The 18,556-nt window shown below is 38.6% G+C and overlaps 1 protein-coding gene across 1 annotated transcript in view; it reads left to right on the plus strand.

The window, feature by feature from the left end:
• LOC132543488 (uncharacterized) overlaps positions 1-18,556 on the plus strand; it is a 69,582-nt gene that overhangs the window by 36,780 nt on the left and 14,246 nt on the right. Inside the window, exons 4-9 of the mRNA XM_060206996.1 lie at positions 14,972-15,087; positions 15,739-15,783; positions 16,262-16,405; positions 16,634-16,726; positions 17,489-17,629; positions 18,150-18,210. Of these exons, the coding sequence (XP_060062979.1) occupies positions 14,972-15,087; positions 15,739-15,783; positions 16,262-16,405; positions 16,634-16,726; positions 17,489-17,629; positions 18,150-18,210 (600 nt within the window). The remainder of the gene's footprint in view (positions 1-14,971; positions 15,088-15,738; positions 15,784-16,261; positions 16,406-16,633; positions 16,727-17,488; positions 17,630-18,149; positions 18,211-18,556) is intronic.

Below are 18,556 nucleotides of genomic sequence, written 5' to 3' on the forward strand. Positions count from 1 at the left end.
TTTCTTTTTTCATTTTTTTTTTTTTTTTGAAATATTTGCTAAACTTTTTATTTCATTATGTTCTACACTTTGGTTAACCTATTCACCCAGAGTAAATGCTTCACTTGTAACATGAAAGGTCAAGGGTACCTCTACGCCTCAGTTTTTACTGTAAAGAAGAATTTTACAATAAAGATATTCATGACAAGGACACAGGTAAAATTTAAGGTGGAAATGTGTTAGTCATGGGTTAAGTCTCCTGCAATTTTCATTCCTTATATTTCTTATCATTGGAATAATTTGAATTTTTTATTCATATTCAATTTCTTCTTTTATTTTTAACTTCTATAGAAATTGACATTATATTTGATTCTGGAGTGTACCCTTTACCTTTGATAATATCACTTGTTAACTTTTGATTTAGAAGCTTTTTATGACATATTAAGGCAGTATTCTGTAAATGATGATGATGATACTTTGATTGAAAATGTTGCCCAACCACCAACTACATGTCCAAGGTTTATAATGTCATCCAACCACCATTTCCCTGCAAAAGGTTTTTATATTATAAGCTTTCAGCGGGTTACAATGTTACTTTGTTTTAAAGTTACTTGGTTGTTTTATTTCTTTGTTGTGATGTTACATTGTTTTGATGTTATTTTGTTTTAATGTTACTTTGTTGTGGTGTTCCTTTGTTGTGGTGTTACTTTGTTGTGTTACTTTGTTGTGGTGTTACTTTGTTGTGGTGTTACTTTGTTGTGTTACTTTGTTGTGGTGTTACTTTGTTTCAGTGTTACTTTGTTGTGCTACTTTGTTGTGGTGTTACTTTGTTTCAGTGTTACTTTGTTGTGTTACTTTGTTGTGTTACTTTGTTGTGGTGTTACTTTGTTGTGGTGTTACTTTGTTTCAGTGTTACTTTGTTGTGTTACTTTGTTGTGGTGTTACTTTGTTTCAGTGTTACTTTGTTGCAGTGTTACATTGTTTTGGTGTTACTTTGTTGTGGTGTTACTTTGTTCTAGTGTTACTTTGTTATGTTTCTTGTTTGTGATGTTACATTAATGTGATGTTACTTTGTTGTGATGTTACTTTGTTGTGATGTTACTTGTTTGTGATTTTACTTTGTCATGAAAATGCAGGAATTAATTTTAAAAGTTCATATAGATTTTGTTTTTGTTAAAGTTATTGTAAAAACTGTAAATTTCATACTAATAGCTTATACTTGCTGTGTGATCATGATAAACATTGGTGTGTAATTAGGAAATTGTTGTTTAAAGTATACTTGGCTGTACAGTGTGGTGCATTAGAAAATCATGTTACAACACTTGTTTTTTAATCTGTTATACATTTTTATACACAAGAACATGAATGTATCTACTTTGATACCATTTATTTATGTTAATCAAGGTTTTTTTTACATAATTTTCATTACTTGCCAGAGAAAACGATTGATCATATATAATTGTACTTATATATATATATATATATATATATATCAAGGTAGCTAAAGCTTATATAGGCCAGGTGTTATAAAATAATATCCCTGTCATCACACAGGTGTTATCAAATAATATCCCTCTCGTCACACAGGTGTTATCAAATAATATCCCTCTCGTCACATACCTGAATTGTTTACACTGATGTACGCCAGGCGTTAGTAGGAAATATCTTTTCCATGTCATACCTGAGATGTTTACACTGATGTATGCCAGGCGTTATCAGGAAATATCTTTTCCATGTCATACCTGAGATGTTTACACTGATGTACACCAGGTGTTAGTAGGAAATATCACCTATCTAGGCTGAGATATTAAACTTCTGAGTCAGAGATCGAGGTGTATGCCATAGGAAAATAAAAATTAAAAAGTAGGTCTTGCATCAATTTATGCTTTGTTAAAAAAATCAAGAAATATTAATATTTATTTCACATTTGGAAAGTTTTTGATTTCATATGATGTGTCATAAGACAGTAATGTTTACATTTTTTGTAAATGCTTCAAACAGCATATCACATGACTTCACAGAATGATATGTGACAAAGATCATTGACGTTCACAAAAAATTAGTTTTAGATATGAGAAATTATTCAACAGTTTTTCCTATCATCAATCTTGGACACCTACATGCCTGGTTTCTATGTCTGTCTGTATACAGGATAGTGAGTTATTTAATTGACATGAAAATGTCACCACTATTTAGTTACACGATCAGGTCTACTTATTTCTCTCACACCAGAACATTTACATATATTCACCATTTAACCAAGCCGCAATCAGAATTAGCATATGTTAAAAAGATGGGATAGATACATATCAGGCAGGAAAATCTGAACTGGAATATTGAAAGGAATTTTGGTGGATGTGATACACATTTGATTTCTGAAACACTAGTTTAATAACAGTTGTGGCTGGTGTTGTTTGTAACACTAGTTTGAGTTTTGTTATGATGGATGGAGCAGTCATATCTGTAACATGAGTTAAGAGGATTTTTAGCCCTGTGCCTCTCTTTGTCTTCACAGCATTCCATGTCTCTAATATGTGCCTGTTTATAAGCATTTGTTTTAATACTGAATTGAATTTGATACTGAGAGCTTTATACGGTTATGTATTCTGTTAGCACAGTAAAACAATGAAAAGCTTGAACTGAATCTTCATTGTGTTTTACCTGTAAACATTTATAGTTCACTTCATCATTCAGAAGTTGGTTGTCTCCCTTTAATTTACCTCTCTACTAATAACACCTCATTATAAATACCTATTATACATTACATATATTTGCAATGTATCGTTTCATGTAACAAGGATATAACTCCGAACATGTAGGTAAAGCCACATTTTTAGCCCACCATCACCAGATGGTTGGCTATTCAAATCGCCATACGTCTGTGGTCTGTGGTCTGTTCATAAACAATTTTTGTTATGGCAATTGTTTGAAAAGTACTGGAGGGATTTCTCTCAAATTTCCTATGTAGTTTCTTCTTGGTCCCTAGTTGTGCCCATTTGATTTTGGGACTGATTAGGAAAACAAAATGGCCCACAGCAGCCATCATTCATTTCACCAGGTAAAGTTTATCGCTATTTCTTAAGAACTACAGCATAGATATTTTTGTAAAGCCATGTGTCAGGTCCCCTTGGACCTTAATTGTGCCCGTTGATTTTGGGACTGATCAGAAAAAACGAAATTGCTTCCAGGCGGCCATCTTTTATGTGGCAGTTCAAGATAATTATCATCATATCTGCAAAGAAATGTTCAAATTTCTTATCATTAACAACAAAAAACATAGAAGAGTAAAGAAGGAAAAGATGCAACCGTCAGAGATTAAATAAAGATCAAACAATGGTGGGCGCCAACATCCCTCTGGATCTCTTGATGACTTACCTGACCAAAAGTGAAAAGTGAAATTATGCCCTGGTGCAGCATCTGTTGTCTGTCCATCGTCAACTTATTACAGTAAATCTTCAGTCAGTTCCAACAAAAGTAATTACATATTGTTGAACCTGTTTGAATTAAATGAAAGAATGCTTGAGAAAATAGTTTAGAATTCCAACTATTTAAGGTCAGCATTGCCCAAAATCACAATGAAGTGTCCCAGTAGGACTGGAAACTGCTGGTCAGAAACGGTATTTTCTGGGGAGGAAATTTCGATAATCTCATGATTATCTTTTGAACGCTTACTGCTATGCAGTGCATGTTAATCAGCTGATAGGAAATCACAGATTTCATTTTGATCTTTATAACTTTGGATGATGAAGAAAATAGCTGATAAAATCACATTTCTGCTTGTGTATTGGTGGAAGTTAGTGTTGACATGTTGGTATGCGGTGTGTGGATTTAGACTGAAGACTTTATACCTAATATGACTATGGATTAATGTTTTATGAAAATCTGTATGAATCTTACAATTACTGGGACAGCAGTGGTAATTTTACCAAAATGTGAAGTGAAACAATGTTGTTCTTTGACAAAACCCTTACCGTTATCCCATGGATAAATAGCAATTGTTTATGTTGGTCAATTACAGCCTGCTACCCACAGTGTTTAATGTCAATGTGAATAGTGACCACGTGGAGTGATTATTGTGACGCCAATCCCTTTATCAATAGTGAGACGTGCAGTCGCACGATATTTTGAACTATTCCCAAATGTAACTAATACAAACTATAAAAGGGTTTGAAATATCACTAGATAAAAAAATTATTATTTTTATTGCAAAAATCATGTTTTTGAACTACCTGCCTATTCAAACTGAAAGGAGGGATACCGTTCTTTAAATGACTTCTCAATATCCAAGAGACCATTATTTGACTAGAAAGTTCTGGTATGGACCCCAACAAATTTGCGAAAAGATGTGACCTTGACCCATATCCATGGTCACAGGTGTTCAATTTGTTAAAGCACTTAGAGTTCAAAGAAAATCTTCTGCTCAACTCTTAGGTTCCATGAATGAGCTTGACAGAGTTTGCAAAAAAAATTACCTTGTCCTTTATTCAAGGTCATGGGAATCGTATTTGTTAAAACACTCACAAACCATCTTCTGAATAATCAAAATCATCAAATTCTACTGGAATTTTCCTTGGATAGCCTTTAAGGTTGTATGTTGGTGGAACTTGAATCTGTCGGCCCATGAATTTTTATTAGGTCATCAGACCGAAGCCTATTGCGATCGTCTTTTGTCCGGCGTTGTACATTGTATGTCGTCCGTCGTAAACATTTTCAACTTTTTCTTGAGTTCTACATGTCTCATTGAGCTGGAATTTACCTGAAATGATCTTGACATGATCCTGACCAATGTTTGTTGATTTCGGGTTGGTCCAAAAACACATTTTCAACTTCTTCTCAAGTTCAAAATTTGAAATCTTGTATTTTATGCCAGATGACCGTTAAGGCCCATGGGCCTCTTGTTAACTGAAGTCTTGTACAACATGATCAATCTGTTTCATAGTTTGTTTTAATAAAATAGATGTACTTTAAATGTCAGAGATATGTATTTGAGCAAATATTCAACACTAATCAAAGAATGCAAGCCCTTTGGGCCTCTTGTTATATGTGAATGGTAATTTTATTGGCCACAGTTCAATGATTTTCTACAGAAACTCCAGCTTTCCTCCATCATCCAAACCCGACATATCCTGAAATTACCCTGGTTGTTATTAGGACGTAACATAACAATAAACTAGAATACTCCCAACCTGTTACTACACACATTGTACTGTCACACTATTACATATTGTTAATACAGTGTCATTTGCCTCAAGGTACATTTTTTTTCAGGTTTTTATGATGTGAAGCATGATTTTATTTATGTCCCGAAGTTTTGAAAGAAACTAATCTGTATTAGCTGTAGATAAACCTGCTCTTGTGCTTCCAGCTATTTGCGTGAAATCTAACCATTTTATCTTGTGCTCCACATAATACCTGTAAGAGGAGAAACATTGACTTGGAAGATTGGTAATGATGGGTTTAAGTTGTGATGGATGATACAATGGGAAACTATCAACACAGACAGATATATATGTAAGGACTTTCCTACTTTTTTATAAAGATTTATAAAGCATTGATATCTATTTAGATATTCAGCTGATCAATTATACATATTTAACATGACTTCACTGTGAACACTTACACTGGGAAAACATGTCATTCACTTTCTGGACCCCCTATTCCCAGGTCACTGGGTCACCTGATCCATCCCCTCGTCACTACACAACCTGATCCATCCCCTGGTCAGTAAACAACCTGATCCCCTGGTCAGTAAACCACCTGATCCATCCCCTGGTCACTACACAACCTGATCCATCCCCTCGTCACTACACAACCTGATCCATCCCCTGGTCACTAAACAACCTGATCCCCTTGTCACTAAACAACCTGATCCCCTGGTCACTAAACAACCTGATCCCCTGGTCACTAAACAACCTGATCCATCCCCTGGTCACTACACAACCTGATCCATCCCCTGGTCACTACACAACCTGATCCATCCCCTGGTCACTAAACAACCTGATCCCCTGGTCACTAAACAACCTGATCCCCTGGTCACTAGACAACCTGATCCCCTGGTCACTAAACAACCTGATCCCCTGGTCACTAAACACACTTGAACCCCTGGTCACTAAACAACCTGATCCCCTGGTCACTAAACAACCTGATCCCCTGGTCACTGGACCATCTCAACCCCTGGTCAGTTAACAACCTGATCCCCTGGTCAGTTAACAACCTGATCCATCTCCTGGTCACTAAACAACCTGAACCCCTGGTCAGTAAACAACCTGATCCCCTGGTCACTAAACAACCTGATCCCCTGGTCAGTAAACAACCTGATCCCCTGGTCAGTAAACAACCTGATCCATCTCCTGGTCACTAAACAACCTGAACCCCTGGTCAGTAAACAACCTGAACCCCTGGTCAGTAAACAACCTGATCCATCTCCTGGTCACTAAACAACCTGATCCCCTGGTCAGTAAACAACCTGATCCATCTCCTGGTCACTAAACAACCTGATCCCCTGGTCAGTAAACAACCTGATCCCCTGGTCACTAAACAACCTGATCCCCTGGTCACTAAACAACCTGATCCATCCCCTGGTCACTGAACAACCTGATCCCCTTGTCACTAAACAACCTGATCCCCTGGTCACTAAACAACCTGATCCCCTGGTCACTAAACAACCTGATCCATCCCCTGGTCACTACACAACCTGATCCATCCCCTGGTCACTACACAACCTGATCCATCCCCTGGTCACTAAACAACCTGATCCCCTGGTCACTAAACAACCTGATCCCCTGGTCAGTAAACAACCTGGTCCATCTCCTGGTCACTAAACAACCTGATTCCCTGGTCACTGGACCATCTCAACCCCTGGTCCCTAAACAACTTGATCCCCTGGTCACTAAACAACCTGATCCATCTCCTGGTCACTAAACAACCTGATCCCCTGGTCACTAAACAACCTGATCCCCTGGTCAGTAATCAACCTGGTCCATCTCCTGGTCAGTAAACAACCTGAACCCCTGGTCACTAAACATCCTGATCCCCTGGTCAGTAAACAACCTGATCCCCTGGTCACTAAACAACCTGATCCCCTGGTCAGTAAACGACCTGATCCCCTGGTCACTGGACCATCTCAACCCCTGGTCACTAGACAACCTGATCCCCTGGTCACTGGACCATCTCAACCCCTGGTCACTAAACAACCTGATCCCCTGGTCACTAAACAACCTGATCCATCTCCTGGTCACTAAACAACCTGAACCCCTGGTCAGTAAACAACCTGATCCATCCCCTGGTCACTACACAACCTGATCCATCCCCTGGTCACTACACAACCTGATCCCCTGGTCACTAAACAACCTGAACCCCTGGTCACTAAACAACCTGATCCCCTGGTCACTAAACACACTTGAACCCCTGGTCACTAAACAACCTTATCCCCTGGTCACTAAACAACCTGATCCCCTGGTGGTCACTAAACAACCTGATCCCCTGGTCACTGGACCATCTCAACCCCTGGTCACTAGACAACCTGATCCCCTGGTCACTGGACCATCTCAACACCTGGTCACTAAACAACCTGATCCCCTGGTCACTAAACAACCTGATCCATCTCCTGGTCACTAAACAACCTGAACCCCTGGTCAGTAAACAACCTGATCCATCCCCTGGTCACTACACAACCTGATCCATCCCCTGGTCACTACACAACCTGATCCCCTGGTCACTAAACAACCTGAACCCCTGGTCAGTAAACAACCTGATCCATCCCCTGGTCACTACACAACCTGATCCATCCCCTGGTCACTACACAACCTGATCCCCTGGTCACTAAACAACCTGAACCCCTGGTCACTAAACAACCTTATCCATCCCCTGGTCACTAAACAACAGGATCCCCTGGTCAGTAAACAACCTGATCCCCTGGTCAGTAAACAACCTGATCCCCTGGTCACTAAACAACCTGATCCCCTGGTCACTAAACAACCTGATCCATCCCCTGGTCACTAAACAACCTGAACCCCTGGTCAGTAAACAACCTGATCCCCTGGTCACTACACAACCTGATCCATTTCCTGGTCACTAAACAACCTGATCCCCTGGTCAGTAAACAACCTGATCCCCTGGTCACTAAACAACCTGATCCCCTGGTCACTAAACAACCTGATCCATCCCCTGGTCACTAAACAACCTGATCCCCTGGTCACTAACAACCTGATCCCCTGGTCACTAAACAACCTGATCCATCTCCTGGTCACTAAACAACCTGATCCCCTGGTCAGTAAACAACCTGATCCCCTGGTCACTAAACAACCTGATCCCCTGGTCACTAAACAACCTGATCCATCCCCTGGTCACTAAACAACCTGATCCATCCCCTGGTCACTAAACAACCTGATCCCCTGGTCACTAAACAACCTGATCCCCTGGTCACTAAACAACCTGATCCCCTGGTCACTGGACCATCTCAACCGCTGGTCACTGGACCACCTGAACCCCTGGTCACTGGATCACCTGACCACTTATGTGTCAAGGGATATTTCACTGAAGTAATGAAATAAACTGTAAATCAGATGAAAAAATTGTCATTTTAATAACAGGATATCTGGACATAACGGATAGTGATTGGTGCTATGTCCTTAATATCACTGGTAACTGTTAACATTGGTATAAGGATGATTTCTAAAACACTTGATTACAAATGTACTATGGCCCCCTTTATCAGGAAGCAAGTAATGAATTAGCTAGCATACAAACTACAGGGAAGATGGCTGGATTGTATGTCCCTTACTTTGAACACAAATTATTAAACATTAAGGTTATGAAACCCCAAATGAGCATTATACAAGCTGTTCTCCAATAAAAATAAAATGATTATACTTGTTAAGTATATACCATGATGTGTATTGATCATAATAAAACATAAGTCATCTTGACATGGTATACTAACACATTGTGATTTGAATTCTTATTTTAGATATTTTCATCTAGAATATCTAAATATATCCAGTTCATCAAAAAGAGAAGTTAGCTTTTTGGTAAGGGAAGTAACTCTGGACTTTCTGGTAAGGGAACTAACTCTGGACTAAAAATCTCTCATTTTATCCTTTGTCCTTTTTGCAAAAGGGAAATAATCCAGATGAAATTGATCTTTCTTGGACCAGTCTGACTCACTCTTTATACAGATTGTGTGTTCAGATGAATCAGTAATATCAACACATAAATATGTAGAGATTACTGAATCTGACCACCCCAGGAGGACTAATGGTCAGTGTGACCTTGTCAGATAACATACCTTATCTGACCAGGAGGACTAATGGTCAGTGTGACCTTGTCAGATATCATACCTTATCTGACCAGGAGGACTAATGGTCAGTGTGACCTTGTCAGATATCATACCTTATCTGACCAGGAGGACTAATGGTCAGTGTGACCTTGTCAGATATCATACCTTATCTGACCAGGAGGACTAATGGTCAGTGTGACCTTGTTATAGATCAAATCTTATCTAACCAGGAGGACTGATGGTCAGTGTGACCTTGTCAGATATCATACCTTATCTGACCAGGAGGACTAATGGTCAGTGTGACCTTGTCAGATATCAGTGTACTTGTCAGATTATCTGACTGATGGTCAGTGAGGACTGATGGTCAGTGTGACCTTGTCAGATATCATACCTTATCTGACCAGGAGGACTGATGGTCAGTGTGACCTTGTCAGATATCATACCTTATCTGACCAGGAGGACTGATGGTCAGTGTGACCTTGTCAGATATCATACCTTATCTGACCAGGAGGACTGATGGTCAGTGTGACCTTGTCAGATATCATACCTTATCTGACCAGACTGAGGACAGTGTGATGGTCAGTGTGACCTTGTCAGATATCATACCTTATCTGACCAGGAGGTCTGATGGTCAGTGTGACCTTGTCAGATATCATACCTTATCTGACCAGGAGGACTGGTGGTCAGTGTGACCTTGTCAGATATCATACCTTATCTAACCAGGAGGACTAATGGTCAGTGTGACCTTGTCAGATATCATACCTTATCTAACCAGGAGGACTAATGATCAATGTGATCTTGTCAGATATCATACCTTATCTAACCAGGAGGACTAATGGTCAGGGTAATCCCTGTAAAAGATCAGATCAATTTAAATCCAGATCACTCAGTAAGAAGGTACTACAGTAGTTTAATTGACACTACAGCTTAATTCCTGTAGTGCTCTCTTATGGATGGCTTGGTGAGCTCACTGTTACATTAAAAAGTTAGTTTTTGTAAATAAAAATGAAATTTTATGTATCAAGATTGAAAAAGACACCAAAAAGCACTGATCTATGACCATTGTGTACTGGAAAATTCTATTAGTGTATATACAAGTCATTTTCAGCTTTTGAATAGAAACCCTGTACTCAGTCCCACTGATTTAGAACAGAGGGAGCCATATATATCACAACTGGTGTATGACAATGATATATAAGAATTCCACATCCAATTAATTTTAGAAGCTAGGTATCTAGGAAAATTGTGATGCTCTACAGGTAAATTACATTACAGTTTTTAATAACTAGGTTTTCTAGTTGAAGACTTCTGAAATCGATTTCCTATGCAATTGTAGACAAAATTTCTATGTCCTCTTTGAACTGCAAAACACCAAGACACCAAGACCTTACAGTGAGGTACACAAACACCCAGTCCTTACTATGTAGTACACAGACACCTAGTCCTTACAATGTGGTACACAGACACCAAGACCTTACAATGTGGTACACAGACACCCAGTCCTTACTATGTGCTACACAGACACCTAGTCCTTACAATGTGGTACACAGACACCAAGACCTTACAATGTGGTACACAGACACCAAGACCTTACAATGTGCTACACAGACACCCAGTCCTTACAATGTGCTACACAGACACCCAGTCCTTACAATGTGGTACACAGACACCAAGACCTTACAATGTGCTACACAGACACCAAGACCTTACAATGTGGTACACAGACACCAAGACCTTACAATGTGGTACACAGACACCCAGTCCTTACAATGTGCTACACAGACACCCAGTCCTTACAATGTGCTACACAGACACCCAGTCCTTACAATGTGCTACACAGACACCAAGACCTTACAATGTGCTACACAGACACCTAGTCCTTACAATGTGCTACACAGACACCAAGACCTTACAGTGTGCTACACAGACACCCAGTCCTTACAATGTGCTACACAGACACCCAGTCCTTACAATGTGCTACACAGACACCCAGTCCTTACAATGTGCTACACAGACACCCAGTCCTTACAATGTGCTACACAGACACCAAGACCTTACAATGTGCTACACAGACACCCAGTCCTTACAATGTGCTACACAGACACCCAGTCCTTACAATGTGCTACACAGACACCCAGTCCTTACAATGTGCTACACAGTCACCTAGTCCCAAGACTATATAAAAGATATGCAGAAACTGGTATTCTTGTGAAATTTTCATGACATACTTATCATATTTTTTCCTCAATGATATCATTGTTAAACTGTTGGTATTATGACTGTCATAATATCTGAGTGAACACAATAATGATATCATCTGTGCCAGGTCAGTGAACCATTGAGTATATGATAGGGTTTTTAACCATCCCAGGGTCCTGTGTAGTTGTTGAAGTAAAAATGGTAGTTAATACTATCTGGTAGGAGGTATGAAATACTGCTAAAGACAAGACATGACTCTGTTAACTGAACGTAAGTACTCTGGCACAGACAGTTGGTGAGTTGGTTTTTCAGATGGTTACCTTGGGGATACCATGTTGGATGGTCAATCACCTTGAGGATACAATGTCAGTCAGTAGGGTGTTATAGGGATATGATGTTAGTCAGATGGTTACCTTGGGGATACAATGTCAGTCAGTCAGGTGTTATAGGGATAAAATGTTAGTCAGATGGTTGCCTTGGGGATACAATGTCACTCAGGTGTTATAGGGATATAATGTTAGTCAGATGGTTACCTTGGGGGATACAATGTCTATCAGTCAGGTGTTATAGGGATATAATGTTAGTCAGATGGTTACCTTGGGGGATACAATGTCTGTCAGTCAAGTGTTATAGGGATAGGATGTTAGTCAGATGGTTACCTTGGGGGATACAATGTCACTCAGGTGTTATAGGGATATGATGTTAGTCAGATGGTTAACTTGGGGGATACAATGTCTATCAGTCAGGTGTTATAGGGATATAATGTTAGTCAGATGGTTACCTTGGGGGATACAATGTCTATCAGTCAGGTGTTATAGGGATATAATGTTAGTCAGATGGTTACCTTGGGGGATACAATGTCTGTCAGTCAAGTGTTATAGGGATAGGATGTTAGTCAGATGGTTACCTTGGGGGATACAATGTCACTCAGGTGTTATAGGGATATGATGTTAGTCAGATGGTTAACTTGGGGGATACAATGTCTGTCAGTCAGGTGTTATAGGGATATAATGTTAGTCAGATGGTTACCTTGGGGGATACAATGTCACTCAGGTGTTATAGGGATATGATGTTAGTCAGATGGTTACCTTGGGGGATACAATGTCTGTCAGTCAGGTGTTATAGGGATATAATGTTAGTCAGATGGTTACCTTGGGGGATACAATGTCACTCAGGTGTTATAGGGATATGATGTTAGTCAGATGGTTAACTTGGGGGATACAATGTCTGTCAGTCAGGTGTTATAGGGATATAATGTTAGTCAGATGGTTACCTTGGGGGATACAATGTCACTCAGGTGTTATAGTGATATGATGTTAGTCAGATGGTTACCTTGGGGGATACAATGTCTGTCAGTCAGGTGTTATAGGGATATAATGTTAGTCAGATGGTTACCTTGGGGGATATAATGTCACTCAGGTGTTATAGGGATATTATGTTAGTCAGATGGTTACCTTGGGGGATACAATGTCACTCAGGTGTTATAGGGATATGATGTTAGTCAGATGGTTACCTTGGGGGATATAATGTCACTCAGGTGTTATAGGGATATAATGTTAGTAGTAATGTCTGTAGGGTGTTACACCCAGTAAGGTGTTAAAGAGTTAAAATTTCAGAATATAATCTTTGAGACATGGTGTCAGATACCTTGGGATTGTGTAAGACATGCAACTTGTTGGTAATTACCCAATAACCAGTACATTTAGTTATAAAGTTTCACAGAGCCATACAAGTTGTGAAAATAATATATTTTCTAATATTCAATATGCTTTTAACCTTACATTTTGAAATCCAGGTCTACAAGCTTTTTTTCTTTCAGAATATTTTATTGTCATGGTGGTATTGACAGTAGGAATTGGGCAACAGGCAGAGCCTATGAAAGCCCTCTCCTTACAGTGCATAAACAAGTATACAGACACATCAATCAAAATTAGAGATAACAGATAATAATAATAATATTAGGAATAAGAATGTAGAAGATAGATTCAAATGGATGATTATATAACCGAAATGCAAAATAGGCATCACCATCGTTTGTATTATTGAGTACCAGAACAGTAACATAAACTAAAAAATACAAATTAGGTATCACAAGATATTACAAGACTGGGTCAAAATATGTCCATTTGTGGTGGGACAGGCTGCAGGTTCAAACAGTCCATTTGCACATAATCCTGAGCTGAGTCCCTAAAATGGACAGGCGGACCCACACTTGAGACATCAAATACAAATGAGAGATAGAAAAGATAGAAGTATAGAATGGGATGTACATTTGCTAAAATAGGCGACCAGTGTCAGTTATGAATCTCTGAACTATATCAAGAATAAATTTATTCATGTTTGCATCAAGTATAGGAGAACCTTTGAGAAATGTATCAATTGTAGGAGGTATAGAATCACTAAGGTCAGAAAGGGAATTAAAGAGGAGTTGTCTCTGGTTAGTAAAGAAGGGACAGTGGAAAAAGAAGTGGGTACAATCTTCAACTGGGTGGCCACAGTTACAGGCAGGGTTATCTTTAAGGTGGGAATTGAATAAATCAAAATTCAGATTACTTGCAGAGTTTCTTAGTTGACATAAAATTATGTTAGCTTTTCTTTGTCCTTTATATTTGAAAGTATCATTACAGTGGAAAGGAGGAATGGTAGTTTGCTGTGATAAAAAAGATTTTTTTATCGCATAAATAGAAGTTAATGAGGGATACAGACAAGATGGGCCATTCCATTCATTCATGAGTTTTGGAAAGAAGCTAGTGCTATATTGACAAGTTCTTGTATGGGGCACATCAAACAATCTATTGTGTCGAAGTGGATAAGGAGCATTATTATTGTTTATAAAAGGTTGGATAGAGTCAAATACATGAGGAGGGCATCTGTTATTTAAAATCTTAAAAATAGGACGAATAAATGTAATATATATTAATTCAAGTGACTTTCTGTCAATTTTGTACTTTAACATTCTAAGTACATTTATTCGTTTATAAGCTTTCTCATAGATAGAGTTTATGTGATTTGACCAATTAGCATGACTATTAAAAGTTAGACCAAGGTGCTTATGGAAGGTAACATTTTTAATAACTGAATCATTAAAGTACAGATTTGGATGCAACATCTCCGAATCAACTCTCCTTGAAAAAAGAAGGGATTCTGTCTTGTCAGGATTAAAAATAATACCCCATCTATTGGCCCACCTAGAAATTTTTTGAAGATCATTATTGAGTATATTAGCTGCATCTTGCCTATCGCCCTCAATTAAGCCATATAAAGATGTGTCATCAGCAAATAATTTCACATTAGATAGTAAATCATCACCAATATCATTAATATATAACAAAAACAGATACAAGCTAATTAGAATGATTGTGATTTTGCTATTAAGTCAGGCATTATGACTCACAGGTGTTCACAAACATTTCCAGATTGGCAGAGCTTTCATGCTCTTGACAATATGATAGCTATTGAATAGCTTATTGGACTTTAAGGCTTTCAAGATTGTAGAAGTTGATTTTATTCCTACAGTGGATGCAAAATATGACTTGTACATCAGTCCTGAGGAGAAGAGGGGTGTGGCACTGGAGAAGGACGATGATGATGAAGTTGTTCCCAGCAGGATTAACATGAGGGATTGGAACCCTGTAAGTGTTTTTAGCCCAATGTCCTACGACTATGATTCGTGGCCTGTCCATTGTTTATCCACTACACATCCAGCTGTAAACAATCCTGTCTTGAGCAGTACTAGATTGATTTCATCACATGAAAGTTCCTCTTGGTTCATGTTTGTGCTCTTGTAATAGTGGGGCTGATCAGAAACAAAGTGGCTGACAGGTAGCCATCTTGAATTTTAATGATGAAAGTTTGTTATTGCTATTTCCTGATAAAGACTGGATATATGTATCTTTTATTTATATATAGTTTCCACTGGATACCTAGTTGTGTCCTTTTTATCTTGGAACTGATCAGAAGAACAAAATTGCCGAAAGGACGACCAAATTATTATTGCTGTTTCTTCAGAATTTTCAAATTTTGCAAAAGTAAGAGTAAGAATAGAGAAAAGACGGAGAAAATCCTTTTGTAGAACGGATAATGATGGGCACCAACACCCATCTCGGATCTCTTAATAAATAACACAAACTGATATCATGTCAAGTGGAAATGTAATGCTTCCTTTTCTGTATTAAATGTCAAATAAGTTATCTCCCTTGGTAACATTGGTGATTTGTGTTACCGTAGTAGTTCCTTACTACAGTATTTCATGTGAATTTTTGAAATATTATCACTTTTTTCAGACCAAACTCCTGGTTGATTTGTATACAGTCAAACTGGCTAAGGAGGTATGTATATTAACACAATTAAAGTACAACAGCATTACATGATGTTTAGATCACTGTGATAGATTTAACTCTCTAACTTCAATAAGTCTTTGTTGAAAGCTAGAACACCAAATGTAAAAATTATTTACCTCTCCAAATTGGTTGGACAAATTTCTTACAGTCTGGCTTAACTTGGTCAGTTTAAAAGTGGTAGATCCCTTGATAAGTTTTGTACCCAGACCATTAATTAAACAAGTTTTATGTCTACTGTTACTGTCTCTTGGCCTGAGACAATTTGTACCCAGACCATTTACTAAACAAGTTTTATGTCAACTGTTACTGTCTCTTGGCCTAAGACAATGTGTACCCACTCTAGATTGTTTTCCATCACATGGGCCTGGGTTGGAATGACTCAGAAAGCTGACACTGGAACTCTAATCCTAGATAATTTTGTATAAAACATAAACTAATTGTTGATTGTTCACTGACAATACAACAGGAGGTGGAGGATCTGTCTGACAAGTTTGTGGGTATGGAGGGACTAATGGAAAAGTTACCCATGAATAAAAAGAAGGCTACACTGCTGAAGACATGGAAACGCAGGTTCTTCAGGGCCAAAGATGGCTGGCTTCATTATTTTGAGGTAACATTGCACAGTTATAGACCCTGTATGGGGTTGACAATCAGAACTAATAGCTCCAGATAGATGATAACCTGAGAACGTCAGAATTATTACCTTTCTGTTGTTAGCAATATATCAGATATACCTAAATTTTTGAATGAGAGTGAGATTTCTGAAAATCTTCGTTGTTTTTAACTGTTTTATTTGTTACTCCAATGATGTTTACCTCATCTCTATGATTTCTTACAGACCAATAACCACGAGCGGCCGAGTGACAGTGTACAGCTGATGGGAGGCCACGTAGAAGACCTTGGAAACAGGATACTTGGAATTGATGATGGGGTAGGAAGAGTAACAGAATTTTATATCTGTTTACGCCTGCCGTCTAAATACACTTCTGACAAGCACTGACCCCTGCCATCTAAATACACTTCTGTCTTCCATACTCACCAGATTAAAGCATTGACCCCTGCTGTCTTCCATACATACCTGATTAAAGCATTGACACCTGCTGTCTTCCATACTCACCAGATTAAAGCATTGACCCCTGCTGTCTTCCATACATACCTGATTAAAGCATTGACCCCTGCTGTCTTCCATACTCACCTGATTAAAGCATTGACCCCTGCTGTCTTCCATACATACCTGATTAAAGCATTGACACCTGCTGTCTTCCATACTCACCTGATTAGCAGTCTCGGCAATAATCACCTGACCAACAGTAACCTATGACCATAGCCACACTGATCTGACCAGCAGTGACCCCTGACCTCTCTTATATTGACCTTGATCACTATTAAATGTTCAGATGCAATGAAAACAATGGCATGTGTTGACTTTTGATGTTGTCTTTGAAAGGGTCTATAAACCAGGAGAGACTGGATTATCTGTTCAGTATACAGTCAAACATCGTCATCTTGAATTCACATGATTCCAAGACCCCTTTTAATTCAAAGCATTTCCCTGCCCAACATTACACAAAACATTTGAACTCCCACAAAGTTTGAGATAACAAGGTCTTACTGTGTATCATTAGATGTTAATTACAAATGATGTGTATATATAAGGATGATCTATATCTGTACTGTATTGTCTGTTCTATAGAGAGGAAGATTCTTAATGGTTCGCTGTCCTACTGACAAGGAATATGGCCAATGGAAACTGGCACTGGAGTCTCAGACAGTCGACAATGTCCGAGCCACTTATGTACGGCCAGTCCTGAAATCACCGCCAAACCCAAGACGAGTGAGTTAACTGACAATCTCACTAAGTGTCGGGAAATCTTTAGCTAATCTATTAAACCACGTGAGGATGTGGAATTTCAATTCTGAAATTAATGATTGATTATACTTTGTCTTAGGTTGATATTGACGAAGCAACTTCAAGGCCTGAATTTCACATCTAGTGTTTTCTTCTAAAATTGTTTGTTGAAACTCTAGTAAATTTTACAGAAATAGTTTGACTTTGGTTTAATATTGGTTTTAACATTGATAGATATTATCTTGTCCAATTCTTAAACATTTCCTGCCTTCACTAAAATGAAAAACAGATCCTCCTGTTGGCTGCATTCAACTGATTTAGAAGGTAAAAATAACAGATAACAAACTGAGTAAAAGATTTAGATATGATAACTCCTGCAATGATTCTATGTCAGTGGTCTTATTATTCATACTTCCTTCACAAAGTTAATTCACGGATTCTCTAGGTCCAGCAAGTGCCTTCTGTTACCAGTTCTATTATTCATGCTTTATTATTTTTTTCACAGAAGGTGGTGCTGATAGATATTGGCAGTTGTAGTATCCGGGCCGGCATCTTAGGCCAGGAAGGTAAGATGTTTATGTTTGCCTGGTAGTATGTTTGCTAGATTGACGAACTCATGAACAGCCAAGAACACTTTGAAGCTGTCTCTGCTAGTAGAATCTGGTGGCAGCTTCACTGAACAGTATGTGGGAGGCCCACCATACACTATCCTGAACAATAGGAGTAAAATGTCTTGACAATAGATACCACCTGTATGCAGTGCAGGTCATGATTTCAGCCTCTCAAGAAACAAAACACTGGCCTGATAGGGATCATCTAACTTTCCACCTCAGATCTTCACTTCAAACAGCCCAGCCCCCCACCCTTCCCCCACCCCAATATCTCAATAGCATGTATGCAATTTTTCAACAA

The sequence above is a fragment of the Ylistrum balloti genome, unplaced genomic scaffold, assembly GCF_031769215.1.
Source record: "Ylistrum balloti isolate Yb309-2 unplaced genomic scaffold, AGI_CSIRO_Ybal_v1 Utg369756, whole genome shotgun sequence".
Lineage (NCBI taxonomy): Eukaryota > Metazoa > Mollusca > Bivalvia > Pectinida > Pectinidae > Ylistrum > Ylistrum balloti.